Consider the following 17265-nt stretch of genomic DNA (forward strand, 5'->3'; position numbering starts at 1 on the left):
GTAATTAGAGTGGTACTGAATTAATTAATGTATTTATTATACTTGTTCAAAATCATCTTTCCCTAAATTTTAATACTATGACAAACACTTCAAAATATGAACTGTGTATCTTGAAATCTTATTTCTTTCTTTAAGTTACCTCTCTCCCTTGTGTATCTATTACTGAAGGGAGTGGACTATTTCCCCATATATTTTCTAGCTGGGGCATATTCAGTGTCTCATTAATGTAAATTATGCAGTACTTCATGGTATGTAGCATATAAATTACAGCAAAGACATTTGATCATATTGCAATAATTAAAACTGAAACTAAAATGCTTTCATGATAAGGCAAATGATTATAAACTGCCAATCAGCAGCTCAGTATGTATAGATGTTTACAGGAACTACAAATTTAATTCCAAATTAAGTTACAGTTTGAAATATTTGCATTTTACTCCTACATTCACTGTTTTAATTTCTAAAGATCCATTATCTCACATACAGATCTACAATTTCTGGTTGATCTTCAGTACATGTTATTGTATAATACGTCAGTGACTTTGAATTATTCTTCAGTCCAACTATCTTCCAAAATTACCTGTGGAGTAGGTGAAATCAGAGAAGACAATGTGACATACACTACCTTGAACTGCTGGAGGGAAGGTAGGATATAATTTGACAAATAAATAAAAATCAATAATATATATAAAGGTAGTCGTCGACTTACAACAGTTCATTTACTGACTGTTCGAAGTTACAACAGCACTGAAAAAAGTGACTTATGACCATTTTTCACACTTATGACCGTGGCAGTATTCCCATGATCATGTGATCAGAATTTGGATGTTTGGCAGCTAGCATGTATTTATGACTGTTACAGTGTCCCGGGATCATGTGATAACCTTTTGTGACCTTCTGACAAACAAAGTCAATGGGGAAGCCAGATTCACTTAACACGCATGTTACTAACTTAACAACTGCAGTGATTCACTTAACAACTATGGCTAAAAAGGTCCTAAAATTGGGCAAAATTCACTTAATAACTGTCTGACTTAACAACAGAAATTTTGGGCTCAATTGTGATCATATGTTGAGGTCTATCAGGATTGTCTAAAGCCACAGATTTGATTGATGAGCCTTAACTTACAGGCTTGCTAAACTTGGATGTGTTCATGAAACTGGGCACTTTCATCATATCTGTTGCAGTGTAATTCCTCTACATTTAAAGAGTGCTTCAATTCTGATTGGTAGCAAGGTGAATTAACTCTAGAATGTACTGTCATTATCATGATGGATGATTCAGGTTTGATCAGTATCACCTTCTTCATTCATAATTTTCCCCCCTAAAGCTAAGAAGTTTTGGAAAGAAAAAACAAGGAAGTCGAATTACAAATATGCTTACATCCACACATTAAATTATTGTAGTATTGATCAGATCAACATCTGTGAAAGGTCACACTGACCAAACAGCCTGAACAACCTTACAAGGATAGTCCATCATCACAAGATAAGAAAAGTATGGTGAAGGACTAGTCAATTTCAATATTAAGCTCTGTGTTTATGGGGGCAGGCAGTTTATTCTATGTATTCAAGGTATGATTTTGATATGAAGTTTTTATACACAATGACAAATGGTATAATTTATTGCGTTCATGCCTGTGAAAGAATCAACAGGACCAATACTTTCTGTATTGGGTTTACTAGGGCTACAGGTAAAAAAGATGAAGTGAGATATGTTCCAGAGCTTTAGGACTGGATTGTTCCCACTCATTTCAACAGTATTACTTCTTTTTATTTCTACACAATGACCTGAAAGAATGATCAGGACAGGGAATAACCACTGATGGTGCTTTGCTTGTAGGCCAGCCCTCATTCTGCCGTGTGATACGGCCTTTTTTTGCAAAAGCTGTTATTTAGCCTGTTTACTTGGTTTCTTTCTATTTCTAAAATTGTGGAGATCTTGCACAGACCGTGTGCAATATGTAGTTTGGGCCTAAGCAAAATAATAATAAATCAGCACGTTGTACTTTCAAGTATTTTTATTAATATGTCCCTCACCGCGATGCTGTGAAATTTACCTCTTCCGGGACAGCCCGTATATTAGTAAATCCTTTCCTGAAGACCACAAAAACACGTCGAGCTCCGCAGCGCAAAGCTGATGTTGCACAATCAAAGGCAGTATCGCCTGCTCCAAGAACAATCACGGTTCCCTGTATTGATGGCAATGAAGAGCGACAGCCGCATATTCCTGAATGATGAAAGGAAAACCCCATTTTCAAGGAGAAAAAACTATTTCTGCATGACAGCTCAAACGACACTTGTACTCGAAGCAGTGTAAAATTGCATCTTGCCGTTTCCAAGCATGGCGAGTCACTATCAAATTATTCTGCTTCATTGAGAGTTTTATTCCCACTTTTAAGATATGCTCATACATGTAATTTCATAGTCAGTACCTTTAGTAGCATTGCCTTCCTGTCTTGGCAGGAAATAAAGTATAATGCACTTGGGGGAAAAAAAAGAAATTGTACAGCCTTGTCAGATTGAATGCAACTGACTCAAGATTGTTGTGTTCAAAAAATTAAGCCTTTGACTCCTCTCTTGTCAGCATCACAATTATTTGAGAAATGAAAAAGGGAAAAAAAATCCATGTTACAAGATGTTCTGTCCATAACTCGAGTCTATCTTTGACAACAATCTCTCTTTCAGATTTTATCTAAAAAGTTTCAGCACCAATTTAGACCACATATAAAAGGGAATTAGAGAAATTCAAGGAAGAAAACCCATTAGTGTCCACTATTCATAATATCACCTTAGTCTAAAAATCATTTTGCAGGCCTAAGGAAAACTGCACATCTATTCCCCATTTTAGGGCCAGATTGTGCTGGAACAACACATATCTGGAACTTCTGGAGACTGATGAATCACCCCAAAATGTTCAGATTAGTCAGTTCAAGGGAAATACCACATTGTTATATACAGAGGATGAAATCACTTCTAGCAATTGTTGAGGGAATGGAAAGTTATTCTGTCTGTGGCTTTCTGAAAGACATCTGGTTGGTCACTAGAAAGAGTACAGAGAACAGCAACAAATATTAGGGGACTGGAGGCTAAAACATATAAGGAACGGTTGCTGGAATTGGGTATGTCTAGTTTAACGAAGAGAAGGACGAGGGGAGACATGATAGCAGTGTTCCAATATCTCAGGGGCTGCCACAAAGAAGAGGGAGTCAAGCTATTTTTCAAAGCGCCTGAAGGCAGCACAAGAAGCAACAGATGGAAACTAACCAAAGAGAGAAGCAACCTAGAACTAAGGAGAAACTTCCTAACAGTTAAAACAATTAGCCAGTGGAACAACCTGCCTCCAGAAGCGGTGAATGCTCCAACACTAGAAGTTTTTAAGAAGAAACTGGACAGCTATTTATCCGAAATGAGGTTCCTTCCAACTTTATTATTATTATTATTATTATTATTATTATTATTATTATTATTATTATTATTATTATTATTACTGTGGAAACAGAAAACTCGTTAACACAGGTTTTAGATACTTTTAACACACATCTGCGGTACTTACCATATAGTTCTTTCTTATGAAACATTTCCCTAAACCACTTTATCATGTTGATAAAGTGTTCTGAACAGAAGACCAATGGGATATAAATCCTTATATCCTTAAAAGTATGATTCCATATGCAGATTAAAAGAAAAAAGATAACGCTTTCCCTTGTCTAGTGGTGTCTGACTCTAGCGAGTGGTACTCATCTCCATTTTGTGGCCAAGGAAGACAGTGTTGTCTGAAGATGTTTCTGTGGTCATGTGGCTGGCATGACTTATAACAGGGGTAGGCAACCTTGGCTCTTTTATGACTCGTGGACTTCAACTCCCAGAATTCCTGAGCCAGCATGGCTCAGTTTGGAAACCTCTCCCTTTCCCCTCAGCATGGCTGGCTCAGGAATTCTGGGAGATGAAGTCCACGAGTCATAAAAGAGCCAAGGTTGCCTACCCCTGACTTATACACTGAAGGCACATATAACACTGTTACCTTCCCACTTGAAGTGATATCTATTTATCTACTTGCATTTGCATGATTTCAAATTGCTAGGTTGGCAAGAACTGGTTCAAGAATGGGAGTCAACCAGAAGGTTGGCAGTTTGAGACATAATGGAGATAAACCTTAGTATAAATCTGCAAGATTTATACTAAGGTTTATCTCCATTAAGGTTTATCTCCACTAAGGTTTATCTTCATTATACTGAATGTTCCAGATTAATTTCTCAATTCTTTTATTTTAAAAAAGCATTATGTAGGGGGAAAAAGTTTACATGGTACAGGTAAGCTTATATTTACTACTGCACCATAAAATTAAGAAAAACTGGTGGGAAAAACTTTAAAATCATTCTAATGTTGTTTTACTTTTTAAACAATTAAATAAATTACTGTAATTTTTGAAATGATAACATAAATAACATAAACCTATAACTTGATATTTTTCTTCATAAGAATATGTTTTTACCATATCAATAGTCGACCATTCTTCACTTTTGTGCTGTCAGTCTAAGCAAGAGTTTAGAACTTCAAATACCATTTTGAGAACAAAAAACATTAAGCTGACTCTATATGAAGTAAAATTTACTCAGAAAAACATACAGAAATCATCCCATAGATCATTGGCCCCCAATCTTTCTGGCACCAGGGATTGGTGTCATTAAAGACAGTTCTTCCACAGACCAGGGGGTGTGTGTTGTTGCACACAACCTACATCCCGTGCATGTGCAGATGAAGCTTTGCTCACTTGTCTGCCACTTGCGCAGTCCGGTACCTATCAGGGCCTGAGGGTTAGGGACCCCTGCACTAGATACTCTTATTTTATAGCCACATTTATTTATATGAATATTGGATTTCTATATGCTAAATATGTCCTAATTTTATCTGGGAGGTCCATAAAATTATTATTACTATTATTACTATTATTACTATTATTACTATTACTATTATTATTACTACTACTACTACTACTACTACTACTATTATTATTATTATTATTATTATTATTATTATTATTATTATTATTATTATTATTATTATTATTATTATTATTATTATTATTATTATTGAAGAAGTAAAATATTTCTGGAACTTTTCATGCTATAAAACCTACAGTCAATTAAAACAATATAAACCAGTGATGGCGAATCTTTTAGAGACTGAGTGCCCAAACTGTAACCCAAAATCCACTTATTTATCGTTGGGTGCCAGATGGGCGTGGCCCACTGGGTGGGCGTGGCTGTGGTGCTCATGCCAGACTGGGTGGGTGTGGCCAAAGTGGGGGTGATCACCTTGATGTTGCTCGTGGGGATGGACATCTGTGGGGAATGGGAAGGGTTGGGGGAAATCCAGGGGGTCTCTGACAGGTGGGGCAGGGGGCAGGAGGCTCATCCTGCAGGGTGAGGCAAGGCGAGGCAGGGCAGGGCAGGGGAGCCATTGTCGCAGGGCAAGGCGAGGCAGGGGCCGGGGCGGCTGCTGCCTGACATTATCAGCCCCTGCACACAGAGGCCAGCGAGCGCATGGGTACTGGGATGCATCCAGCCACATGGACCTCGGCGAGTTAGCGGGTGGCTGATTGAAGAGGGACAGTTGCCATCTCTGGGGCATGGTGCACGTGCACACAGAGGGGGCTCTGAGTGCTGCCTCTGGCATGCATGCCATAGGTTCGCCACCACTTATATAAACTATACATGTAAATCACTCAGCATTGTTGGATTGGTGCAATGAAGTGGACTACATATATGCTAATATACACTTTAGCTCATCACTGCAACAGCTGTGGGAGAGATTTTTCATATAATCAATCCATAAGGTGAATAATTTACATATATTACTATGTAAGATCACTACCAAATGGAAGACGTTTTTGCCAGCTTCCAAAAGGACAAATATAATATTTTAATCAGGTTTAATCTGCCTGGATTAACAAGTATAAAATAGATGGCTATAGAAAGTATATATTACTATGTAAGATCACTACCAAGTGGAAGAGGTTTTTGCCAGCTTCCAAAAGGACAAATATAATATTTAAATCAGGTTTAATCTGCCTGGATTAACAAGTATAAAATAGATGGCTATAGAAGTATTTTAAATAAGTACATTAAAAGATTTGTCTGACAATCAGGCAAAAAATCTGACCAAGTACATCTATATTAAGATGTAACAAATCCATAATGGTTCCAAAGAAATCTTGGAATATACTGAATGGCCTTTATTTGTGATCTACTAGTTCTTCGTAATAGCTACTAACCTATGGGAAAAGTTTATACCTAATGGAAATCTATCTTTCCTGAGATTGTCTTTGCTCATATGTACTGGAGTCTTTTAATAGTGAGTTCCTGTATGATCACAAGGAAGTTCTACTGAGTTATGAATGGTGAAAGGCTATCTCCTGAATACCATGTTTCCCGAAAAATAAGATCTGGTCTTATTTTCTTTTGAGCTCCGAAATAAGCGCTAGGGCTTATTTTCGGGGGCTGTCTTACTTACCAGCAGGGGGCAAGCACGTGGGGGCATGGCGTGGCCTGCACATAGGGTGGAGACACAGACGTGATGGGCCAACCTCGGAGCATAGGGGTGGACCAACTACAGTAAAGGTAGGTTATGAGAGAGTTCGGGTGTGGGGTGCATGTGCCCTTTCTGTGCCAGCCCAGCCCCTGGAGCCCCAGGGCAGCCATGGCAGGAAGGGCACTGAGACGGGGGTGGGCAGACCAACAATTCTCTGCATGGAGTGGGGTACTTTTGCCCCGAGGATGCTGGGGGGCCATCTTCCTGGCCTGGCCCACCTGACAGGAGACCGTGGAGGTGGCAGCCCAGAGACAAAGCACTGGCAGAGCCCCAGAGGGTCGAGGATCTTTCACGAGAAGTTGGGAAGGCTGAATGAACTTTTTTTTTAGTCCCACAAACTTCTTTTGTTTCCCTGCCCACGGCGGCAGAGAAACACGACAGAAAAACATGACGCAGCTGAAAAGCAGGTTAGCAAAGAAATGCTTGGGGAAGCGAGGGCATCTGGGTGGTGGTGGGGCAACCTCTCCAGTTCCACGGAAGTGGAGAAACACGATGGAGCTGGAAAGCAGGTGGCAAGGCACCAGGTGCTGAAATGGGCCCGTCTCTCTCTAGCAGCTACCCAGGCCCACTGCAGGGAAGGCTGGCATCTATTGAAATGTGGTGTCATTCCCACTCTGGCGGGGAAGGGGCAGCTGGCCCGCTGCCCACTCTGGCGGGGAAGGGGCAGCTAGCCCGCTCAATTCAGCACCCTCTCTGACCCTCCGGGGCTCCTCCTGCCACTTTGGTGGCTGTTTGGGCAGAGCTGCGAAAGGACCAGAGGTCCAAACCAGGAAGGGGAATGGTTTGGAAGGGGAATGAAAGGGAAAAGGAGGGTGGGTGGACGGGGTCTTAATTAGGGCTTATTTGAGGGGTGGGGCTTATATTAGGCCCACCCCAAAAAATCAATCTAGGTCTTATTTTTGGGATAGGTCTTATTTTCGGGAAACATGGTAGACACTGATTGCAAGAGATGTGTTGGGAGCTGATTGCCCATTGTGGGTGATGGGATGGTTTCTTCTTGCTGAGTAAACAGAGATTGTAAGAGGAATATAAGGTAAACTTGTCCCAGACAATAAGCTCACTAAGTGAATAACTACAGAAGGAAAATAGGAATTTTAAGGAGAGTCCCTAAAAATTATTGTAAGTCACAACTTATTTGACTAATATGAGATTCTGAGGAGGGAAGAAGAAAAAGAAGAAGAAGAAATGTGACTTTCAATACTTATGGCAGAGAAGTATTCCCTTCCAACTCTGCCATACTGTTATTGTTACATAGACAACCAGAGATGCTGCAGCCTGCTGGAAAAAGCACTACAGAATGAAAGACAAGTCATTCCTTCTCACCACTTAACTGAGTAAATGAAAGAAACCATAATGTGTTTATGAAATAACAGAATAACAGAGTTGGAAGGGACCTTGGAGATCTTCTAGTCCAATGCTCAAGTAGGAAACCCAATGCTCAAGTAGGAAACCCTATACCACTTCAGACAAATGACTGTCCAATCTCTTCTTAAAAATCTCCAGTTATAGAGCACACAAAACTTCTGAAGTCAAGCCATTCCACTAATTAATTGTTCTGTCATTAAATTTCTCCTTATTTCTAGGTTGGTTCTCTCCTTGATTATTTTCCATCCATTACATCTTGTCCTGTCCTCAGGTGCTTTGGAGAATAGCTTGACTCCCTCTTCATTGTGGCAATCCTTGAGATATTGGAACACTGCTATCATGTCACCCCTCGTCCTTCTCTTCATTAAACTAAACATACCCAATACTTGCAACTGTTCCTCATATGTTTTAGCCTCCAGTCCCCCAATCATCTTTGTTGCTCTTCTCTATACTCTTTCTAGAGTCTCAACATTTTTTTTTATATTGTAGCAGCCAAAACTGGATGCAATATTCCAAGTGTGGCCTTACTAAGGCATTACAAAGTGGTATGATGAAACATTCTTCAAAATTATTTTCTCCTTTGAAATAAATTGTAATGACAAATTTGTTTTCATCAAATTGAATTGAAACTGGTTAAAAATATATGGTTCTGGTTTTTTTGCACATGCATTAACTGAGAATAATGGTAGTTACATTTAGCAATGATGGAGAAAGGTTGAACTATATGCTATTGAACTACAATGAAATCTGATTCCTCACCTTCGTTATTTTGTGTTTCTTCTCCAATACTTATTCTTTTCATTGTTTGGGGATTAGAATGAATCATAATGCATTATGTAATGTATCACATCAATCATATAAAAGATGAGATATAAATATTGCACATATACAACACAACAAAACAAAACATAACATAGCATATATACCTGGTTTACTTGCCATAGACACCAGTGGTAGGAAATCTTTTGATGTATAAAAGCCTTCTTCCATTCCCAATCCCTGAAATACAGATTCTTTCTTTGGGTCTGGTAGACCTAAGACAGTAAACATTCAACAATGAAATGAAAGAAAGAAAGAAAAGGAAATATGCTTTTTTCTGAAAAGGCATATGAATTGTCAAAAGATTTATGTTTTGGCAACTAGTTCTTTCTCTCTGGTAATTTTATAGCAGAGGCAGGATTTGAAGCGCAAATTTTAAATGAGTAGCCCAGTAAAATCTGGATAAACATATTTTGCTGCTGAATTGATTTGTTTAAATGTCTGACAAAAAAGGAAACAATTTACACATTTTCCCACATAAGCACTTTTGTATATATTGGGATGATTTGCTTTTTTTAAAGTTCCTTTCTGCTACAAGATGTCACACACACAAATATATTTTTTTTAAAAAAATATTCTGTACATACACATCAGGAAATGTGTTAAAACTTCTAGTTGGTTTTTTTTTTCTTAGTGTAATAAATGATACTTGAGAAGGATTTATATAACCCATTTGAACGGAACTCAAAAAAATGACACATTAATCCCAATAGTGTCAAAACAATGTCTTTGTGGTCTCTCAAAGCCTCTTATACAACATTCAGGACAGTGTCAGATGCCATTTTATTTTAGCTAGAAGTCTCAATCAGCAGTCAAGAGAAGAAAAGTAACTTTTCTTCAGTTAAAAAAAAAAGATGGTTTCTGGTGGAAGACACACAGTATCTCAAACAATCGGGATAAGCAAGTTGGGAGGACTATATAAAGATTTCGGTCTCAATGGCATTTATATGGTTAATGATTGTAAGGATATTTTCTCTGAATTTTTTTGTGAGGCAATTGACAAGAGTGTAATTCAAGCGTCAATCAAAAGGGAGAAATGATGCTGTGGGCAGAATGTGCTAGCTGAGCTGTTTTGTACACAGCTCTAAGTGTAAATTCAGAAGGAACGAAACCTGACTATATTTCATCCCACAGGAAGATGTCCAAGAAAACAAAGTCTGAAAGGGCACTTGACCCTTGAGTATGCATAAAAGGCCAATGAAATGGACCCTGGTGAAATCAACGTTGTCCCTTCAACCTGCTGAAAGCTGATGAAAAGAGAGGAGAGAATATAAAGAAAAGCAGCAGCTGAGGAGTTTGGGTCCAAGAGATTTAAAAGACAGAACATAGACCACCACCACCCACTTCCAGCATTAGGCCTGTCTCCTGTGAAGCTAGGTTGTGCAGGGGCTAGCAGAGAGAAGTAGTTGTGGGGTTGAAAATGCCCTCAACATCAATGTCTCCTAACCTAAACAAGCAGCATAGTGAATTGGGACAGAAACACAAGCAAATCGGGGTACAATTGCTTCAGGTGTCAACGCTGTAAATACTGTATATTCTTGCTTTGACAATGTGCAGAACTGTCTGGTATATATATAGTTAAACCAGCAACTAGGAAAGAGGGAGGAGCATAAGGATAGCCTGGGAGAAAGAAACCGGAAGTAAATCACATCTTCCAAGTTGATTGGAAGATGTGAACCATGACCCTACAATAAGGGAGTGGAAAATGTTTGGAATGTTATGCGTAACGGAAGAGAAGCAGACCTAAGCATTACACCATGCTGTACTGACGTATTGTAATCTTAATAAATGCTTTTAGGAGAAAAAATGCCTGAAAGTCCTTTTAAGTGTTTTGTTACTCAGACACATGACATCAGGGCTCATCCATCTATGGTCTGAGAAAAAAATTAGCAGAATGTAGTTGTTAATTTGCTGGTTTGCTTGGGGTGCTGTCTCTGGATAATTGTTCACAAGGAGCAACACTTGGATTGAACAAATTAGTGATGGGAAAGTAGACAGAAAGTCTACTTTCTAGGGTGAATGGTGTCTGGACAGTTCCACAGGAGAAGTATCATGGGCAGAGCAAATAAGACCAGGTTAGGGATCAGAGTCAGAAGGTTGACCATATTCATGGCTTCTGTGGAGAGAGAGTTCATTTGCAGGAAGGAACAGTTAGTAGTGTTAGTGCCAAATGGAGTAACCATTGAATGATTACAACCAGGATCCATACAGGGGAAACCGATGGAGATGGGAATGTAGTGTGACTAGTCTGTTCTTTGTAGATTGTTCCCTGTAGGGTGATCATCTGGAGGGTTATAGAAGGATTGTATACATTGAACACCGGGTGTTTCCTTCATTTATCTGAATTATTTGGGGCTGGATCACCTTTTTTATGTTATTTGGGGGGGGGGCATGTTAAACATCCAGAGAGTGAACTTCTTAGCATTTCAACAGGAGGGCAGCTAGAGGACAATAAAGTGTTGACGGATTCAGTTGCAGCAGTAGATTCAAATGCTCCGAGTTTGCATCGACTGCAATTGTTTGTTCTTCTGTAGACAGAGTGACAAACAACTGAGCCAGTAGTTCTTCTTCATCTGCTGTAGGGTTGACTGATCTCTGTAACTTCTCTTTAATTAAATCCATAGTGTTGTGCCTTCTGTGCTTATCTGGTCCTAACCTTGGCATTGGGGGAACACTCTACCATGTAGGTGGTTGCATGCTGAGATTATAAACTCTGAGGCTTATGCCATCCTCTCTCGCAGGCTTGGCTCTCCTCCCAGAATTTTGCAGTGGCCGTACACTGCTATTGTGAAGGATACGTGTAGGCGTAATTGGAAATCCCCTTACAAAATTTTTAAATTTAAAAATCATTAAAGGAAATGTGAAATGCCTAAAAATATTATTCTTTCAAGGCCATGCTGTCTGGGAAGATGGGAGATTTCTGTAAATTTGCTGGAATATATTCTACACTGAAGAAGTTGTGAGAGGGAGTGTAGTACTGCTTGTCTGTTATGCTACTATCTGAGTTTGAGAATGCTGTATCAGCTTTGTTAATCTTTGACCAATTTTTCTTACTGTGTATTAATTTCCATCTTCCTCCTCAACGTCCATTCCCAGGTCACCCAAATCTGTAACCAGGTCGATTCTTTCCTCATTCTTTGCCTAAGGAAGTTCCCTGGTGCATATATACTAATAGGTGGGGATTTCAAGACAAGAGTTGATTATAATAAGGAAACTGTCATGATTCTGACAGATGAAACTCTTCAAATAACTTTGAGGCATTGTTTACCTTAAAGAATCTTTATTCGAGAAGCATAACATCGGCACTAACATAATTGAAGCCAAAAACTGAATTCCCCCCCTTGAGCACATAGTATCAAAACACAATTCCCTCCTCCAATTAATAGTCATAAATCACATTCCCCAATTAGTTTAAAGAGTGGGCTTTCTCTCCAGCTCTCCAGCCTGCCAATTCTTATCATCTCTTATTTCAACAACCTTGATTCTCACACTAGGTTCAGTGTTATTATGTCTAGCTGAACTCTCATGCACATCTCCCCCCCTCCCCAGCATCATCTAACTCTAAAAGCAAAAAGAAGAAAATGGCTACATCTCCATCTGTTGTCAAAGCAAAAACATCCAATGTTAGCAGCATTGACATCAGCTCTCTATGAACATTTCAATGCCTGTCTCCCTGAATAAGTAACTGAACCACTGTTTGTGCTCAGATCCTTCGGAGATACAAAATATAACCTAGCTAGCTTTAGTTTGCTACCTTTCATAAATAGGCTTAATATGCAAATGTTAAATGGCTTTGTCCAAAACAATTTCCAGAGGCAATATACTTTTTGGTCACTTTACAATTTATCCTCTATAGGTTATGTAATAATTTCTAGAGACCTGGCCCCTTGCATGGTTCCTAGGTCTGAAAGTGACCACTTTTCCTAATGTTTACTTGCAAATTTAGACAAGGCTTAATGAGGAACTTAGTTAAGGCCCATTTAAAGTGCCCAATGGGCGGCAGCTCTTACGGGGGTTAGATGGAATAACTCCCTTGAAAGATAGGGTAGCCTAATGTTTCACTGAGTGGAAAGTGCATACTTTTAATCTCCATAATTTTAGGGCATGCTCAGATCTAAAGTAGCAAGAATACTTAATGTATGCCACGATCTCATAGCTAAGTTCTAAACTTTTGTAACAAAGGCAATAATAACCTGATCAGGGGACAAAAGCATTCTACACTTAACAAATCTTGCATAGCTTCCAAAACTGCATTATTAGAATCCTCTGCTGCCTCACTGAATGCCAAGTTACCAGATTACTTCCAAATTGTATAGGAGCAGGAAAAAAAAATATAAAGCTCTGAATCAGAAAAAAAAACCAATATCAGAAGAAAATATGGTCACAGCTAATCAGAGCTACAAAGTCCATAAATCATTCCTTACATACTATAATGAATTGCTCCCATTTGTTCCCAGCATTACACATTGCATTGTAGCATCCCCTCAAGTACCTGGGCATACATTTTCAAACCCTTTATTGTGATCTATATGCTAACATCTATGTGATGGATGTACCTTTGTTTATACTACCATAGTGGCCCCCAGTCATGTGCAAGGAAATTAAAAATCTCATTAATCAGCTTAACTGTGGTAAAGTCCCCAGGAGTGACCATACACACATACACACACACACACACACCAGCTAATTAAATCTAATCCAAATTGGTGGCCATTGCTTTGGTTTCCTTTTCATACATTAACCACACAGTAAGATTCCAGAGGACTAGGGAGAAGCTATAATTGTTCCTTTATATAAAAAGGATGATAGGAATGATGTAGCTAATTATAGGCCAATTAGTCTATTGAACATCATTAACAGCAACATTGTTCACCAAACTCTAAACCTGGGGAATAGATGAGGGAATAATTGACCCTGACCATCCAGATTTTCAACCGGGATGAAGCACTATAGACCAGAGATCCCCAACCTTTTGGGCACCAGGGACCGGTTCCGTGGAGAAAGGTTTTTCCGTGGACAAGAGGGGGTGTGGTTTTGTGTGCTGCTTGCATCCCATGGATGGGGCTTTGCTTGCTTGTGTGGACCGGTTGCTGGCATGCCGCGGCCCAGTACTGGTCCACGGACTGGGGGTTGGGGACCACTGCTATAGACCATTGCCATCAGAGAGTTGATTTCCATGTGCCTAAATTAGCTGATCGACATCTCCCTATTCTACTCTGTGCTGATGATGTAATTCTTCTCTCCTTATCTTCTGTAGGCATGCTGAAAGTGGTATCCTACTGTAATGAGGGACAGTTAGGAATCAACTATGATAAATCTAATGCTTTATTTTATTTTTCCAACAAAAGACGAAGGCACAATTGATTCCCAAGTCAAACATTTAACTACTTGAGCACAATATTGCAAGTCTCTAAGAAATTAACAACACAGGTAAATTATACCATTTCTACTGCCCAAAAGAACACACACAAGCAATAACTAAATTTCATAGGTAACAGAGCAAATTATATTCCAGCAGCAGTCAGCTGTTTGTGGATAAAACAGTTGTTCAACCAGTCTCATGGGCACTGTATCTGCAGAGAGGAACTTTGCAATCTTGGCCTCTCTGTGGAACATTTAGGCCAATGAATGCATGAGAAGGCCAAATCAATAATAAAAGAAAGAATTGGTGATATGGATTGCCAAATAATATCACCAATGCTCCTGAATTCAGTTGCCAAATGTCAGGTAGTCACAAGCCCTCCACTCTGGGCTATTCCCTCTAATCCTAAACAAGTATAGATGGTCTTTTTCTAGGACCCATTTTGATGCCCTTTAACAAGATTTCAAGAAGATCCATGGAATTCCTTATTTACAGGGACTTTACAGGAAGATAGGAACTCTTGCCAGTGATGGGATTCAAATATGTGAACAACCGATTCTTTGTGTGGATGCCACTTCCGGACATCCATTCTTGGCCTGGGCAACAAAAAATTAGCTACCGGTTCTGCCGAAGTGGTGCGAACTGGCTGAATCCCACCACTGACTCTTGCCCATGTCCTCATATGGTATCCTTTTTATGATGCCTCAAGATGTGCTTCAGTCTCCCCAATCATCTCTGCATTTTAGGGTCATACTGGTAAACATGATGTTTCTTATTTTTTTAAGGGATGCTAACTCTATACTTAGTCACTGGCCAAGCGACTTTATTAAGTCATACAATTGTATAAAACTTTTAATTAGATATGTTGCTTTATTGTATTACTGTTTTCTTTTTTCCTTTTCCCCTGACAATGAATTGCTGCACCAAACTATTTCTCTTTTCTTACTGTAAAGGCTAGTCAAAGGCCATAATAAAGATAGCTGATTTGATATAACAAAAGAAGACAGAAGCAATTTAGTGATCTAAGAGAAAAAGAGCTGAAATTACTATTGAAAGGGAAAATACAGACGCTTTGGTTAAGAAGTTGGAACAAGTCAAGGAAGTCCCTTGGAAAGCAGGCATTGCAGTTCCAGCAATGAAGCAAACCTGTCCCCTTATAGCAGGGGTGTCAAACTCAATTTCATTGAGGGCCGCATCAGCATTGGGGTTGCCTTCGGGGGGCCGGGTGGGTGTGGCCAGGATGGGTGCGGCCTACTGGATGGGCGTGGATGGAGTGGGTGTAGGCTACTGGGTGGGCATGGCCAGCTCTTCATCGTTCGTCTTAAGAGTGCCTGTGGGGGCCTGGGCAGGAGTAGGACAGATCTGAGGGTCTCTGGCAGAAGGGGGTGGGACTGGGGCAAGCGCCAAGGCATGGTCCATTTCTTCATTCCTCACAAAGGGTGACACCTCCCCAGCATGCACCCAGGGGGTGGGGGCGACACAGCAGGGGCTGGTTCCTCGCTGTTTCTAGACAGCCTTGTGGAGCTAAGACTGAATGCGTTTCAGCATAGATGGCCACCACAAAATTGTACATTGGCTCCCGTCCGGCCTGGGCCAGGGCCAAGGCAGCGGAGGCCGTTCCCTCACTGTTTCCAGGATGGCTTCGTGGGCCACATGAAACCACTTCGCGGGCCGCATCCGGCCCCCGGGCCTTGTGTTTGACATGTCTGCCTTATAGGCTGTGACAATCCTAGCTTTCATTACTCGGACAGCAGAGCTGCAGAGGAATATAGGTTTAGTGGCCTTGGCTGAAAATTGCAGAATGAATTATAGTCTCTGAGGAAGCTTTGGCTAGAGTTTTAAGAAGGGAGAAAGATAACTTGCAATACTAATATTTATAATGAAGCAAGCCTACAGAAGCATCTTCTTGTTTTATTTTGTTTCCAGTGAAATTGTGTTTTTTGTACTGATTCTTTTAATGTAAGTCATTTATTACACCATTCTTATTACTTATTACTATAACCATTAATATGCTAAGATGGATTGAGTAGAGATAGTTCTTATCTCTTTCTCAAGGGAACGATGCTGGCAGCAATACTTTCATAGTAGGGAGAAGATTTGAAAAGTAGCCTAAAGCTAGTTACTTACACTCGCATTGATCATTTCAATATTCTCAGAGGACAGAAATGGTAAATATCAACAATACGCAAAGCAAGCATTATTAGTAAATTGTAAGATGGATCATATTAGATATTATACAATTAGAAATAATCATGTTTCATACAGGAATGATCAGGGATCATTTTTCACCCACCTAACTGAAATAAATAAAACATACTCTAAAAAGCCTAGTGGCAAAGACATCTCACTACGTGTTTGTTGCTGTTACTATTCGGAGGAAATGATTCAGGGCAGTAAAATTTCAGTGACCATTTCAGCACATGTGAATGAAGTGATCTAATACTAAGTTAAAATATAAGATGACTAAAGTGATAACTTGCATACTGCAAAGTAAATTGATATAAAACAGCAACCTCCAAAAACCTTTTGCCAACAGACAACGTATCTAATAACCGTTCTGCCTATTTTCCTCATAACAAAAACCCCGTGAGGTCAATCGAGCTGAGAGGGTGTGACTGGCCTAAAATCAGCCAGTCAGCTTTCATGCCTTAGGCAGGACTCGAACTCAGATTTTCTGGTTTCTAGCCTAGTGCCTTAATCACTATAGCGAACAGGCTCAAACTTTCTTCCATTTCCTCTTTCTCCTCCTGTCATTTTTGGGGATCTTATGTAGTCTACATCTTTTGATTGTTTTGGTGTACTATTAATTTTTAATTCCTATGAGAAGTTATTTTTACATATGTATGTCCCAACACACATAGAGACTATAGAGGCACCTAAGTCCGATTCACCCAAATATCTCTTTTAAGTGCTGCCTGACCTGCCATTCTGTCCATTTTGGCATGCTGATTCATTGAATATGAAGGAGGTTTCTAATTCATAAATACCTTTTATGATTGGGGACCCACTGTTACGAGGCTTCCAAAGTATGCAGTTAATCTGTCCACAAAGTGAACATGTATAGACTATTCCATCTTGTTGTCCACATCCCCAGCTGTCCCGTCCCAATCCCAATTTCAGAAATT

The 17265-nt window shown here is 39.7% G+C and overlaps 1 protein-coding gene across 1 annotated transcript in view; it reads right to left on the bottom strand.

Moving 5' to 3' along the window:
- The window catches only part of DPYD (dihydropyrimidine dehydrogenase), a 518537-nt gene that overhangs the window by 271204 nt on the left and 230068 nt on the right, over positions 1-17265 (bottom strand). Inside the window, exons 9-10 of the mRNA XM_015812569.1 lie at positions 8886-8993; positions 2061-2230 (exon numbers count right to left, since the gene is read on the bottom strand). Of these exons, the coding sequence (XP_015668055.1) occupies positions 2061-2230; positions 8886-8993 (278 nt within the window). The remainder of the gene's footprint in view (positions 1-2060; positions 2231-8885; positions 8994-17265) is intronic.

The sequence above is a fragment of the Protobothrops mucrosquamatus genome, unplaced genomic scaffold (assembly GCF_001527695.2).
Source record: "Protobothrops mucrosquamatus isolate PMUCROS unplaced genomic scaffold, P.Mucros_1.0 scaffold96, whole genome shotgun sequence".
NCBI classification, from domain to species: Eukaryota; Metazoa; Chordata; class Lepidosauria; order Squamata; family Viperidae; genus Protobothrops; species Protobothrops mucrosquamatus.